The sequence below is a fragment of the Amblyraja radiata genome, chromosome 41 (assembly GCF_010909765.2).
Source record: "Amblyraja radiata isolate CabotCenter1 chromosome 41, sAmbRad1.1.pri, whole genome shotgun sequence".
Classification (NCBI taxonomy): domain Eukaryota; kingdom Metazoa; phylum Chordata; class Chondrichthyes; order Rajiformes; family Rajidae; genus Amblyraja; species Amblyraja radiata.
Genome location: NC_045996.1, coordinates 5,287,543 through 5,303,752, shown reverse-complemented (window position 1 = coordinate 5,303,752; position 16,210 = coordinate 5,287,543). Strand labels below are relative to the sequence as shown.

At 44.1% G+C, this 16,210-nt stretch overlaps 1 protein-coding gene across 1 annotated transcript in view; it reads left to right on the top strand.

Moving 5' to 3' along the window:
• catsperg (cation channel sperm associated auxiliary subunit gamma) overlaps positions 1–16,210 on the top strand; it is a 130,185-nt gene that overhangs the window by 21,778 nt on the left and 92,197 nt on the right. The window contains exons 5-6 of the mRNA XM_033014325.1: positions 10,966–11,092; positions 14,423–14,537. Of these exons, the coding sequence (XP_032870216.1) occupies positions 10,966–11,092; positions 14,423–14,537 (242 nt within the window). The remainder of the gene's footprint in view (positions 1–10,965; positions 11,093–14,422; positions 14,538–16,210) is intronic.

The window sequence follows — 16,210 nt, the reverse complement described above, 5'->3', positions numbered from 1 at the left end:
GCCCTTAATACTGTAGACTTCACACACTCATAGTCCAGACTGCTTTCAACAGATAAAGACGAGTACACCTCCCGTGCTTTACCCACAAGGACACACTGCAATAGCAAGGTCCACACGTCCCTAGGCCACTTCAAGGACAAAGCCACCCGTTCAAACACTGTGAAATACTTGTCCACATCCTTCTCACGAAACGGGGGAACCAGGCGGATGTTCTTGCTCATATCAAACTCCCGTTCCCTAGAAGAAACCCGGGAATTATCTATTTCTTTTTCCCGCAGCTGAAATTCAGCCCTTTTGGTTTCCTCCTCAAGCTCAAGCCGTTTCATTTCAAGAACATGCATGAGCTCTTTCTCTTTTAACAAAGAGGCAATTCTCTGTGACTTAAGCTCCATCTCCTTCAGTTTAATGACGGCCTCCATGTTCTGAACTGGCTGAACAGAAGGTGGGGGACTGTCTGCACCACCAGGCAAAACCCCACCCTCCACCAACGCAGCCCACAACTCCGATTTAATGGAGTGTTTCTTTGAATGCTTGTCAATAGTCACGGCATAGTTCTCAGCCAGCAAAAACAAATGCTCCTTCGTACATCTATCAAACAACTCCCGACTAGGAGCCTCAACAAATTCTTTCACCTTAAATTCCATTTCTAATGTAGCACCAAACCACCAGCTAAAACTTGGGCACTAATGCTACCACAAACAGGGAAGAAAAAATTCCCTCACAACACACAGACTTCCTCAGTCCAGAAGCCTACCAAAAAACCCCCCTAAAAACGTCTAGGGTCCTCAAAACTTAGGACGAGCCCCCATTTTGTTACGACTCCCGAATGCAAGTACTTCAGAGCCGCGTAACACAAGTCAAAAACCAGGTTCAGGTTCAAAAACAGTTTTAATTATTCATTGGAACACAAAACCCAAACCTGATTTAAACAACCCAGTCAGGGATATGGATAAACTGACAAACAATTTAACAATGCTCCAGCCAGCCACGCAATGGGCCGTCGAACCGGAGACTCCAAAACCTGCCCAAAGAGATACAACCCTGAAACCAAAATACACGAAAACTCTAAGGTCAGCCCTTATCCGTCCCAATTCAATATCTGTTAACAAGGAATGGTGAAAGTACACAAAGTTCTATGCCATGTGGTCAGGCTTTCCTCGGCCCACACCATCAGTCAGGGTCGACGAAGAAGAGAGAGAATCCTGGGAAGCTCTGGTATTTATACTTCAGATGAGTCACCCGTCACCTGACGCAGCTTGGCCAATCGGGTACAGGAGCCTTTAACCCCTCGATTCCAGACTCACAGCCACGAGGCCTGCACTTGGGAGAGAAACAGAGAAAGGTAAGTACATAGCATTCACCAGGAGGGGGAAGCGCCTAACAGGCCACATCTAACTCCCTCTTAAATATAGCCAATGAACTGGCCTCAACTACCTTCTGTGGCAGAGAATTCCAGAGATTCACCACTCTGTGTGAAAAATGTTTTTCTCATCTCGGTCCTAAAAGACTTCCCCCTTATCCTTAAACTGTGACCCCTTATTCTGGACTTCCCCAACATCGGGAACAATCTTCCTGCATCTAGCCTGTCCACCCCCTTAAGAATTTTGTAAGTTTCTATAAGATCCCCCCTCAATCTTCTAAATTCTAGCGACTACAAGCCGAGTCTATCCAGTCTTTCTTCATATGAAAGTCCTGCCATCCCAGGAATCAGTCTGGTGAACCTTCTCTGTTCTCCCTCTATGGCAAGAATGTCTTTCCTCAGATTTGGAGACCAAAACTGTACACAATACTCCAGGTGTGGCCTCACCAATACCCTGTACAACTGCAGTAGAAGATGAACAATGACGTTGTCAGGACTCAGTGGCCTGTTCTGTACTAAGAAGTTGGGAAGGCTAGGTATAATTACTTGTAATGCAGGAGGCTGAGGGGTGATCTTATAGAGGTGTGTAAAAACACGTAAACATGTCTTTACCCAAAGTAGAGGACATATTTTTAAGGTGTGAGCGGTGACTTTTTCATTCAGAGGGTGGTGGGTATATGGAGTGAGCTGCTGGAGGTGATAGTTGAGGCAGGTACTATAACAGCATTTAAAAGATGCTTGGACAGGAAAATGAATAGAAAACATTTAGAGGGATATGGACCAAACACAGGCAAGTGGAATAAGCATGGATGGGGGATCTTCTTAATAGATTTTTAAAAACATCTTGATTCTTCTTCAAATTAAGTCAAAAAATATAAAAGTAAATAAAGCAAGATATTTCCTTGTTGCCCCTTTTAATTAATATTTTTCTTGCTCACATTTGTCCTACAGAATCAAAACATTTCAGAATTCATTATGAACTTCCTGAAATTGTTCCTGAAGGTAAGACCTGTAATGTATACTAAGACATTTCATTGACATTTTTATGCGTCGTCCTGGTACAGAGAAAAATATACTCTCGTGAAAATTTGTAGCTCTCTATGAGATTAAGATTGCAATAGAATTGGTAGCGGTCTTGAGAAGGCTCGATGTGAGCAGTGGACAAGGTAGACAAAATTGCTGGAGAAACTCAGCGGGTGAGGCAGCATCTATGGAGAGAACCAAGGGTCTCAACCTGAAACGTCGCCCATTCCTTCCCTCCATAGATGCTGCCTCACCCGCTGAGTTTCTCCAGCATTTTTGTCTAGCTTCGATTTTTCCAGCACCTGCAGTTCTTTCTTAAACATGTAAAGTAAACACTGCCCTGTCCATTATCGGCTCTGACCTCCCCACCATCGAGGGGATCTATCGCAGTTGCTGCCTCAAAAAGGCTGGCAGCATCATCAAGGATCCACACCATCCTGACCATACACACATCTCTCCGCTGCCTTCAGGTAGAAGGTACAGTAGCCTGAAATCTGCAACATCCAGGTTCAGGAACAGCTCCTTCCCCACAGCCATCAGACTATTAAACACTTCAAAGAAACTCTGAACTATAACAGCCTATTGCACTTTATCTGTTTATTTATGTGCGTATATATCTATATTACTAAAAGTCTGATCTTGACCGCTTTTGGCCCACTGTGCTGCGATTTCCGAGAGAACGTCGCCGCCTATGGCCGTCATTTTTGGCCACCTCGCTCAGAGCCCCCCTCTGCCTTCCTGGACCGGAGGATTTTTCCATCGATGACAAATCAGAGAGATATTAATGTTTTTTAAAAAATCACCATTCTCTCTGCTGCCCCTGCTGGAGGGAGGGGGAGGGACTATAAAACCAGGAAGTGGTGTGCCTCACTCAGTCTCTGCAAGATGGATGAAGCCAAAGGGTCACGTCTCTCTGAGCTCTGAATAACACTGAACATATGTCTACTCAACTGTGAGTCCCCTTAATGTGGTTTGAAAATGAAAATATGGTTTGTTTGAAGTAAAAAGGCACTGCCTGCAAATGGTTGTTTGGGTGCTTTGGCTTGAAGTTAAAAGGCACTACTTACTGCAAATGGTGCTTTCGGTGCTTCGGCTTGAAGTTGAAAGGCACTACTTACTGCAAATGGTGGCTTGGGTGCTTTGGCTTGAAGTTGAAAGGCACTACTTACTGCAAATGGTGGTGGGTGCTTTGGCTTGAAGTTGAAAGGCACTACTTACTGCAAATGGTGGCTTGGGTGCTTTGGCTTGAAGTGGAAAGGCACTAACTGCAAATGGTGGCTTGGGTGCTTTGGCTTGAAGTTGAAAGGCACTATTTACTGCAAATGGTGGCTTGGGTGCTTTGGCATGAAGTTGAAAGGTACTACTTACTGCAAATGGTGGCTTGGGTGCTTTGGCTTGAAGTTGAAAGGCACTACTTACTGCAAATGGTGGCTTGGGTGCTTTGGCTTGAAGTTGAAAGGCACTACTTACTGCAAATGGTGGCATGGGTGCTTTGGCTTGAAGTTGAAAGGCACTACTTACTGCAAATGGTGGCTTGGGAGCTTTGGCTTGAAGTTGAAAGGCACTACTTACTGCAAATGGTGGCTTGGGAGCTTTGGCTTGAAGTTGAAAGGCACTACTTACTGCAAATGGTGGCTTGGGTGCTTTGGCCTGAAGTTGAAAGGCATTACTTACTGCAAATGGTGGCTTGGGTGATTTGGCTTGAAGTTGAAAGGCATGACTTACTGCAAATGGTGGCTTGGGTGCTTTGGCTTATGATTGCAATAGAATTGGTAGCGATCAATTAAAAATAAAAGTGTTATTAGTGTTTAAAAAATGTTGAGCTTATATCTCCTGTCAATCACGCCATGAAGGCCAGACCTTTTCCGGTGGGAGGGGGAGGGGTTATAAAACCCGGAAGTGTGGGTGTGGCTCAGTCTCTGCATGATGGGGGAGGGAGAGGTCACAACTCTGTCTGAGCTGTGAATCAACTGAACACACTGAATGCCTACTGAACTGTGAGTTTGGTGTTTTGTGTGGTTTTATGGTGGTTTCACCCTGCATGAAATGGTATGAAGCTGCATTTGAATTTGGTGGCCTTGCACCCTGCTCGAAGTGGTAAGAAACTGCACTTGAATTTGGTGGCCTTGCACCCTGCTTGAAATGGTAGGAAAATTGATTTGTATTAGGTGGCCTTGCACCCTGCTTGAAATGGAATTTCAAGGAATAGCCATGAGTCAACTGCCAGCCCACCAGCCATGAGTGAGCTGCCAGCAGATCAGGCTTGAGGGACTGAGCTGCCACCCCAAGAACCCATACCAGCGCTCCAGAAAGCCCCCCACTGGCCACCAATATTGGAATTGGTGGAGAGGTGGAATATTGTGTCGGGGGACCAGCCCTCCCGTGTGAACATGGGACCCAACGGGTCCCACTTAGTCTAGTATATTCTATGGTATATGGACACACTGATCTGTTCTGTATTTATGCCTACAATATTTTGTTGTGTTGCACCAAGCAAGGATGTCATTGTCCTATCTGGGACACATGACAATAAACTCTCTTGACTTGACTTGTATACTATATTCATTTACAGCGGTATTTATTTATAGATTCCCATAAAGTGCTAACATTTGTCTTAATTAACAAGACATTAACAAAACTTAAGCTTTTGTTTTTATACATTGCCTGTGTCTAACCTACGAGGTTATTTCATTATCAGCTGACCCATTCCAATTAGTGAAATTACACTATTCATTCTGGCATTTTAAAACCCTAATATGGGATAGGGTCTGATTTCATTGTAAATCATATAAAAATTCAGGTTCATGAGTAAATGCTTGCTACCTGTTTCTTTATGTACAAGGATATTGTACCATATTTTACGCTATTTTACGGGTTCTGACACTATGTCCTCAACCAATTCTTTCATATGTGAAGTCATGTGAGTTATGTGTAAATCACAAGATTACATTTCCAGTCAAACGTCTTATGATTTGTTCCGCAAACATGAGACATGTAACTGATGCAGACATAAAAGAGACATATTAATGGTCAGAGTAAATTTTGAGAATATCTGTATGGCATTTTTATGCGTCGTCCTGGTACAGAGAAAAATATACTCTCGTGAAATTTTGTAGCTCTCTATGAGATTAAGATTGCAATAGAATTGGTAGCTGTCTTGAGAAGGCTCGATGTGAGCAGTGGAGCGCCGTGGGAAGGGAAATGTAAAAGATTCAGAACCGCCTTATTGAAACAATTTATTTTCTTAGTCCTAAATGGGCAACCTAAAGCTCTAATGGGGCTTTTTCACGGGGCGAGTTGACGCAAGATGTCACCAGAGTGAAGAGGTCGTGGTCCAGCACGAGTCTCGCACGATATAACGGGGGTAGATAAAGAGTTCCCACGGTACTCGGCATTTCTGTTATTTGTGCGAATGACTTGTCCGTTTCCCGAGCTTTCGCGTTAAATCTTGAATGAACATCGTGAACTACACGTGACACAAATGATGTAACTTTTTTTTTCACACACTATATATATCCTCCCTTGGTTGAATCGGCTCATTTGGAGACATGCCTATACTAAGTAATTTCGAGTACAGGATGTTGTTTTTTTTCATTGACGCGCTGCATGCAGCTGCCCACTATGTGCATCGAAAACGCTTGCTTGAAGGCAGAAGGGAGAGATTAATTAAAAAGAGAATTAAGAGGAAGTCTCACTGGGTGAAGCCCATCTTTCAACGGAGAGCTCAATTTGGACAATATGACAACCTTGGGTGCGCTAGTCCTGGTCACTACACGCACAATATGCCCTGATAGGAACCGCCACCTCTCCTCGATCCACCTATTCCTCTCTGTCAGTGTGCTGCCAGCTGACCCTGTTTTGGTCCCAAGTGCGGTGACCTTTCCATAGATGGTCCTCTGATTAGTGAACCATTGCATGAGTTGGTCATCTGCATTACAGTAGAGTGGTGGAATTAAATAGAACTTCAAGCATTGGATGTATTCCGTTATATTAAAAGTTCTGGACAGTAAATAGAGCCTGCCCTCCGCATTTAATGTGCTATTTCTTGTGCTTCTTGGATACCTGAGCACAATTTTGTAAATACAGATGGCCTTTTTAAAGGCAAGCATTACAAGTGAGAATTGCCTGCCCTCATGCATAATTCTTTTTATGGCTTAGAGACATAATTCAAACTTCAAACACAGAGGGTGTAAAAGCTGTCTGCGACTTTTTTACTTTGCAGCTGCAGGGCACAGACAGACTTATAAGAGAAGTTTAAGTTAACTGCAAACACAGCACTTTTACATCAATAGCAATGTATGTTTTTAAATCTTGGATAACATTAAATGGTTCTCCTCTTGATGAACTTATATATCGTTATATAAACTCACATGAGCACTCGGGAAACTCGGCAGCCTTCGTCTCCAGCAGGTTCCTTTTTCTCTCCCTGTTTCTATAATCCTCTCTGGATTTATCGTAGAGAATCTTGTTAAATTGGTACCATTCTACAAGTTCCCCCTCTTGTTCCCTGGTGAAGTTATATGGCCTTACCTTCTGCCATCTTCCCTTTACATAAGCGTCTGTAGAGGCTATTCCTACAACGGCTACTGGGGAGGCAATCTGAAATCCACCTTGCTCACCCTCTCTCTGCTCCAAGGAGCCCCACAGGCAGTGTTATCTGTGGCATCTCGTGATAGGTGATTTTGTTTGGCCCCAATGGCTGCCGTGAACCTCCCTTTGTTGACTTGGGTCCACTGGCAATGTCTGTAAAGCCAACCGTCTTGAACCTGGGTTTTAGGATGGACGGTGATTTTAAACTAGACAAACAAATAGGCGCGGTGGTTAAGTCCAGCTTCTTTCACCTAAGGAAGCTGGCAAAGGTGAAGCCCATTCTCGAGCGGGAGCATTTTGAAACAGTAATCCATGCCTTTATTACATCTAGGCTGGATTACTGTAACGCACTCTACTCTGGAGTCGCACGAGCTTCATTGGCTCGTCTCCAGCTTGTTCAAAATGCTGCCGCTCGCCTTTTGACTGGAACTCGAAAGAGGGAGCACATTACGCCAATTTTGGCCTCCCTACACTGGCTCCCAGTGCACTTTTGAGTTCATTTCAAAATTCTTTTATTTGTTTTTAAATCATTGAATGGGCTCGCCCCGCCTTACCTCTCTGAGCTGCTCCACCTATATGCTCCTGCCCGGTGCCTCAGGTCAGCTGATCAGCTGCTCCTTGAGGTACCAAGGTCTAAGCGGAAGCTCAGAGGGGATAGAGCCTTTTCTGTTGCTGCTCCGGCACTCTGGAACACCTTGCCGTTGCACATCAGACAGGCCCCCTCACTGTCCATCTTCAAATCCTCCCTAAAAACATATTTTTATTCTTTGGCTTTCGACACTGGCTGAGGCATTGCTCCTGTTTTTAGTGCTTTTAATGTCTTTTAATTTTTAGTGTGTTTTTTATAGTCCTTCGTTGTACGGTTTTTAATGGTTTTTAATTGTTTGTAATAGCTTTTTGTTCATGATTTCTCATGTACAGCACTTTGTGGCAACTGTAGTTGTTTAAAGTGCTTTATAGATAAAGTTATTATTATTATTATTATTATCTCCTGTTGCCTTTCCACCTGTCTCTCTTGCTGCGTCTCCTCATTCTGCTGCATGGCAAAAACATCTCTGACACGCTTTACCCCCTTTCTTTGAGATTTTCTGGGAGCCATCTCTGCAAGTGTTCCTGTTAAAAAGATTATCCAACAATGACAATTAGGTGGGACGTCCTCGAAGGACACATGTTCCCATGTCGATATTGAGACCACCTTTTTTACTCACCTTCTGTCCCCTCTGTCCAGCTTCCGGGTTTACCGTTCGCAGGAGTTCCCACGCGCTATATCTCTAAAATCTGAAGTTAGGTAATGTCTAAAGGAACTGCAGACGCTGGTTAATGCTGGTTAATATGCACAGAAGGACACAAAATGTTGGTGTAACTCAGCAGGTAAGTCAGATCTGGGAAGAAAAACATAAAAAGCTGGAGTAAGTCAGCGGGTCAGGCAGCATCTCTGGAGAAAAAGAATAGGTGACGATTCGAATCGGAGCCCTTCTTCAGACAGCCTAATCGGAATTGAGTCTGAAGATGTGTCTCGTCCCGAAAAATCAGCTTTTTTTCTCCAGAGATGCTGCTTGACTCGCTGAGTTACTCCAGCTTTTTGTGTCTGTCTTCGGTTTAAACCAGCATGTGCAGTTCACTCCTTACACGGGTCTCTGTACAACATTGATTGGTAGCGTTCCGGACCTCTGGACCCGAGGACTCCGACCTGTATCTCTCAAAGAAGTACATGTGAAAAATTTCTCACGGACCATAAAAATGCGTAACCTTTCAGTAAAGTCCCTTTTAAAGATTATAGTTATTTTCTTGAATCTCATTAACATAACTCATGAATAAGTTGATGTCCATATGCGGATGCAAATCTTTATTTTTATTTATTTTTTAAATTCAATCCCACAGAAGATAATTTTTACTCACCTTCTGTCCCCTCTGTCCAGCTTCCGGGTTCACCGTTCGCAGGAGTTCCCACGGTACCCGCAAGAGTTATTACGGATATCGCACTGGCCACTACGTTCATATAATGTTGCAATGCTCAACCACAAGTGTACAAGTCAATCTTGGAGAAATTCAAACTTTCTTGAATTTTCTCCCGAGTGACCAAGTTACACGATGACCTGCCGTTAGCGCTACGGTGGTCCACGGTGGTCCACGAATGCCGTACTGTTATCGCACGAGGTTCCCACGATGTTAAACTCCGGTTAACTCTTGCGTCTAGTCGCCCCGTGAAAAGGCCGCTTAAAGAAGAATGGCTTTAAAGTATATGGGTCAGGAAGTCACGTTACAGCTTTATAGCTCTTTGGTTAAGGGCCTGTCCTACTTGGACGACCTAATCCACGAGTTTAGAAGACCCTAGATGAGTTGAAAAAAATGTCAAGGTCGCGTTGACTCGCCCAAGTAAAAGACCTCCTACGACTATGTCTACGACCTCCTACGACTATGTCTAAGACCTCCTACGACTATGTCTACGACCTCCTACGACCCCCCCTTGACTTCAGTCTTCCACACCTAAGACCAACTACGACAGGCTATAAATGGAAAATGATCACGATAAAATAATGTCATGGTTGCAATTTTTTCTCGGGCCAGTTACCGACCTACGACTACCTACGACTACCTACGACTACCATCACGACCTACTACGACCTACCTACGAGTAAAAAGTATCAATTTTTTCCATGCCAACCTTTTTTTACTCGTGGACATTTTTTATTAGGCTGGAAAAAACGCCGCAACCTACTTGAGGCCACGAGTACGCGGAGACCACTCACCACCATGAGGAAGAGTTCCTATGACCTCGTGGCGACCATGCTGCGAGCATGTCTCAAGGGCAAACTCGGCAGAGGTCACCAATTAGGTTGTGAAAGTGGGACAGGGACTTCAGGCCGCATTCGGAGCATTGTCTGCAGTTCCAGTCGCTTCATTTCAGGAAGGTTGTGAAGGCTTTGGAGAAGGTGACAAAAAAGGTTTACCAGAATGCTGCTTGGATTAGAGGGTATTACTTGTAAGGAGAGGTTGGAACAGTTTAAAGCAGATGTATGGGGCAAATTTACAGAGAGAGTGGAATGCGCTGCCATGGGTGGTGGTGGAGGTGTCAATTGGGGCTTTTATATAGGCACATGGATATGCCGAGAATGGAGGAATATGGATCCTGTGAGGGTAGAGGAGAATAACTTAACTTGGCATCATTGTTGGTATGGACCTGTGTGGTCGTGTTCCATGTAATGCTCTAGTACAAGTGCAGAGTCTTATTGTTGTGTTATTGATGCTGGAAAATCGAAGGCAGACAAAAATGCTGGAGAAACTCAGCGGGTGAGGCAGTATCTATGGAGCGAATGAAATAGGCAACGTTTCGGGTCGAGACCCTTCTTCAGGCTTATTGTTATGATCATACTTTGAATATAATCCTTGTGATTGAGGCAGTGCAGCGTAGGTTCACGAGATTGATCCCTGGGATGGCAGGACTGTCATATGAGGAAAGATTGAAAAGACTAGGCTTGTATTCACTGGAGTTTAGAAGGATAAGGGGGATCTTATAGAAACATATAAAATTATAAATGGACTGGACAAGCTAGATGCAGGAAAAATGTTCCCAATCTTGGGCGAGTCCAGAACCAGGGGCCACAGTCTTAGAATAAAGGGTGAGACTGAGACTGAGGTGAGAAAAAACTTTTTCTCCCAGAGAGTTGTGGCAGGAATTCCCTGCCAGAGGGCAGTGGAGGCCAAATCACTGGATGGATTTAAGAGAGAGTTAGATAGAGCTCTAGCGGCTAATGGAGTCAAGGGATATGGGAGAAGGCAGGCACGGGTTATTGATTGGGAACAATCAGCCTTGATCACAATGAACGGCAGTGCTGGCTCGAAGGGCCGAATGGCCTCCTCCTGCACCTATTTTCTATGTTTCTATAATTATGGTGTTGTCAGGAAAGAATGTAATTTAGGTGACTGAGGCTTATATCCTGAACTGATATTTGTTTCATTTCTCTTCTCATCCAACCCCCATCTTTTTATAGAGAAGCAAGAATTTGTTTTACTTCTTGGGACTGAAGACCTGTCCGAAGTGCCAATTATACCAATGGGCATTATGCTTAGCCACGTGAATTCAATGGCCTACATATGGGGAAATTTTTTATTCAGCAGGTAATAAATGTGTCCTTATCTGTTGTATTCAGTTCATTCACTGAGGCACTAAATTAAACATTAATAAACTGCAAAGTATACTGGATGCCAAAATAGAGTTATACGCTCAATGTTAATGCCAAGAAGATACAGCTGTTGTATTGGAAGCCACATAGCTTGGAATTTGTTTCTTCATCTTGGAAGATTGATATTGTCTGTACCTTCTGTGCTCCATCCCACTAATAATAATAATAATAATGGATGGGATTTATATAGCGCCTTTCTAATACTCAAGGCGCTTTACATCGCATTATTCATTCACTCCTCAGTCACACTCGGTGGTGGTAAGCTACTTCTGTAGCCACAGCTGCCCTGGGGCAGACTGACGGAAGCGTGGCTGCCAATCTGCGCCTACGGCCCCTCCGACCACCACAAATCACTCACACACATTGACACACATTCACACACAGGCAAAGGTGGGTGAAGTGTCTTGCCCAAGGACACAACGACAGTATGCACTCCAAGCGGGATTCGAACCGGCTACCTTCCGGTTGCCAGCCGAACACTTAGCCCATTGTGCCATCTGTCGTCCCAAGTATACTAGTCCATTACTTTTCATTTAGGTGTTAGAAACATAGAAAATAGGTGCAGGAGGAGGTCATTCGGCCCTTCGAGCCAGCACCGCCATTCATTTTGATCATGGCTGATCGTCCCCAATCAATAACCCTTGCCTGCCTTCTCCCCATATCCCTTGATTCCACTAGCCCCTAGAGCTATATATAACTTTTTTAACTGCTTGATTGTTTAAAGAAAAAAGTAACTTATATGGAGATACTAAAGACTGCAGTTCTGGTCACCCTTTTACATTGGGTAATTATTATTATTATAATAATATTATCATTGGGCAGCACATTGGCACAACGGTAGTTGCTGCCTCACAGCGCCAGGGACCTGGGTTCGATCCCGACTACAGGTGCTGTCTGCACGCAGTTTGTATGTTCTCCCCGTGACCAGCGTGGGTTTTCTCCGAGACCTCCGGTTTCCTCCCACACTTCAAAGACGTACAGGTTAATTGGCTTTGGTAAAATTAATTGTAAATTGTCCCTAGTGTGCAGGACGGTGTTAGTGTGCCGGGATCGCTGGTCGGAGCGGACTCGGTGGGCCGTCGGGCCAGTTTCTGCACTGTATCTCTAAACTAAACTAGAAATGCTGGAAACTTGAGCAGGTAAAGAACTGCTGATGGAAATCTGCAGTCACGCAGCATATGTGAAAGAAAATGCACAGTGGGAATCATGGGGCAAAGAGCTGGCAAGTGATACATGGATCCAGGTGAGGTTGATTTGCAGATGATCTCAGGTAGGGGATGGATGAGTGGAGATGGCCACAAGGGTTGGGAGGTCACCTCTACACTGCAGTAGCTAGACAGCAACTGTCAGATGCCTACCTCTGGACCATCACCCCATCAACAATCATTGGGTCACTATCTCATCACTTCAGGAGATCTTTCCAAATCCTCCATCTTCTAACCGTATAGACCCACAACCCCCGTACCTCTCATTTACAAGATACAAGATACACTTATTTGTCACATGTACCAATTGGTACAGTGAAATGTGTGGTCGCCATACAGCCATCCGAATAATAAAGAGCACAGAACACGATAGTCTTAACACAGACATCCCCACACAGCGGGATCAAAGTTTCCCACTGTGAGGGAAGCCTCCAAAATTCAGTCATCCTCCTGTGTTGTCCTCCCATGGCCGGGGGGTGTCCCGAACCCCACACTGTCGCCGCTACGGGCGGCCCGATGTTCAGGCCCGCACGCTGGGGTGATGGAAGTCCGACGACGGGACTGGAGGACATCCTCAGCGGCTTGGACAACCGAATCGACCACCTCCTACCGGAGTCCACGGCTCCAGAAGTCCACAGGCCGCGCTGGGCGGAGATTCAACACTGGCGGCCCTCGGCAAAATATCCTAGCCAAGATTCACAAATAGGGGTGCCTGGTAGGCCCATTGTTCCGACTTGTTCTTGCTCCACTGAATATATCACCTCCCTTGTCCAGTCCCTTCCCACTTTTATCAAGGACATTTTGCATGGTCTCCACCATTTTAACAATTTCTAGTTCCTCAACTAGTATTTACTAGTCCCATCACACAGATTCCCCTCAGGAAGGTTATTGGTCTCTCCATTTATTTCTAGGAATATAGATCTACAGTAACTAACTCCCATCTCATAAAGCCCCTGTCCCACTGTACGAGGTAATTCAAAGGTTCTCCTGAGTTTTCCCCTGATTACAACTCGGAGAATGTCCGTAGCGGGTCCGTCGGAGTTCGTGGATGTTTCGTAGCAGCTCTAATGCTAACGGTAGGTACTCGGGAAATCCGGTAAACTCGTGACGTTTTTTCAACACTGAAAAATCTCCACGAGTAAAAAAATACTCGTGATGAAAGAAATGGTCACTTTATCACTTTATTCACTTGACACTGACCTCTGGTAGTCTGAAGAAGGGTCTCGACCTAAAATGTCACCCATTCCTTCCCTCCAGAGATGCTTCCTGTCCCGTTGAGTTACTCCAGCTTTTTGGGTCTGTTTTCTGGTAATATATCAGTTTGGCTCAGCCACCAAGCACGACATCTGGAGGCTGCAGCGAATCGTCCGATCAGCTGAGAAGGTTATTGGGTACAACCTTCATTGATGAAGTGTACACTGCAATGGCCAGGAAGCGAGCGGGCAAGATCATCTCTGACCCCTCTCACCCTGGCCACAAACCCTTTGAATCACTTCCCTCTGGAAGGCGACTCCGGACTGTCAAAGCTGCCACAACCAGACATAAAAACAGTTTTTATCCACGAGTAGTTGCTCTACTCAACAGCTAAAAATATGTAGCTGCCCTTTGATCTGGTATTTTGTTGGTTTACATGCTTGGTCAATGGTGTTTTATCATTAATGTTTTATTATTATTAATGTTTAGTGTTTTCTGAGTCATTCGTAACTGTCACTGTATGTCATGTTGTTACTTGTGGGCGGAGCACCAAGGCAAATTCCTTGAATGTGAATACTTGGCCAATAAACTTACTTCCTTACTTACTTATCTTCTGCACCACACTAGTGAAAATAGCCCTCGGAGAGGATAATAACACTATCAATAACCACTGAAATGTAGGTTGTGCCATTTACAGGCTGCCTAAAGATCTCTGTTGGAGAGACAATGTGACACGCTGCCTGCCTTTATTTTCTGATGATACATTGTGTAGTTACAGTGGGTTGACTCAGAATGAACACAAAATGTCTTTTGAAACAGAACAGAATAAATTGCTGACAAACCAAACCTTTGAAATGTTGTTCTAGTTACAATCATGGCACCACATGGTTCGCTATTCCAGGAGTACCGCCTCATTCTCTCATCCGCTATTTTACCCATTCGTGGAATGGAGATTTTATCTTTATGACTGACCTTGAAGAAGTACGTGATTATTTAACGATGATGATCAGTTTAATTAAAAACAATTTTTTAAAAATATTTTTATTAGAAGCATATACATATAATAGCAAAACACCATTTGTTTACCAATTACATACATACAAAGCATCTATTTTTTATTTAAAAATTCTGAAAGATAGAGCTGCAGAGAAAGAAAGAAATAAGAGGAAAAAAACTATAAACTAAGAGAGAGGGAAGGGTAAAAACAAAGGGAATGACTAATAACATGGTTTTGGAGATAGGTCCGTAGGTTATAAAGTGTAATTATTCATCCAGTCCTAAACTCAAGTTTCAGTCCAGCTTCCGTGTTGAACCAATTTGCCTTTTTAGAAAATCAATAAATGGAGACCATATTCTAGCAAATAGTTCTGATTTATCAATTAAGACGTCTAATTTCCTAAAACATAAAATTACGATATGACACAATAAAGGGCCTGTCCCATTTTCACGACCTAATTCACGACCTCTGCCGAGTTTGCCCTTGACTCATACTTGCGGCATGGTCATCACGAGGTCGTAGCAGGCCGTGAAGCTAGTCGTAGGTACTCATGGCATCAAGTAGGTCGGGGCGTTTTTTCTAGCCTGATGAAAAATGTCCACGAGTAAAAAAGGTCGTGAAAGTGGGATAGGCCCTGAAGTAGATTATTTGGCATATAAAGTTCTAACATCTTGTGAACTAGTTTATTTAAGTTCTTGAAAGGTCTTCATTTGCAGTTTCTCACCTTTCCTCATCATTAGAGTGAATAAATAAAATGCAAAAACAACCTTGTTTTTTTTTGAACAATTTTTCAAATAGTGCATTGGAGAGAATCGTTAGTACTCAAGACAAGTCGTGAGTACTTAGGTACTTGGGTGGCACGGTGGCGCAGCGATAGAGTGGCTGCCTAGAGCACTAACAGCTCCAGAGGCCTGGGTTTGATGCTGACTATGGCTGCTGTATGTACGGAGTTTGTATATTCTCCCGTGACCGCGTGGGTTTTCTCCGAGATCTTCAGTTTCCTCCCACATTGGGATGAGGAAAACCACACCTCCTGCGTCAAGAATTATATGTATCTTTGGTCGTAGGCTTATTTCATTTGAGTGCCTGGATAGGGGCCAAGGCCTGGATGGCGTGAATGTGGAGAGGATGTTTCCACTTGTGGGAGAGCCTAAGACCAGAGGCCACAGCCTCAGAATAAAAGGACGTACCTTTAGAAAGGAGACGAGGAGGAATTTCTTTAGGCAGAATGTGGCAAATCTGTGGAATTCAATGCCACAGATGGCTGTGGAGGCCATGTCAGCGGATATTTTTATGACGGAGATAGATAGATTCTTGACTAGTACAGGTTTCAGAGGTTATGGGGAGAAGGCAGGAGAATGGGGTTGAGAGGGAAAGCCATGATTGAGAGATCAGCCATGATTGAATGGCGGAGTAGACTTGATGGGCTGAATTGCCTAATCCTGCTCCTAGAACTTATGAACATGAGTTGCCTTTTTAATGTCAAAATGAACTTGCAGGTCGCGCCTTCACATGTCCACTTCAGGAAAAAAAGACTTTGTATGGGGTATATTGCCTTCAACATTGTGGAAGATAGCAAATAAATCTAGAAAATAAACTGGAAAATGCCATATTTTTGTATCCTAAAGATCACTAATAAATGAGAATCAGAAATTGA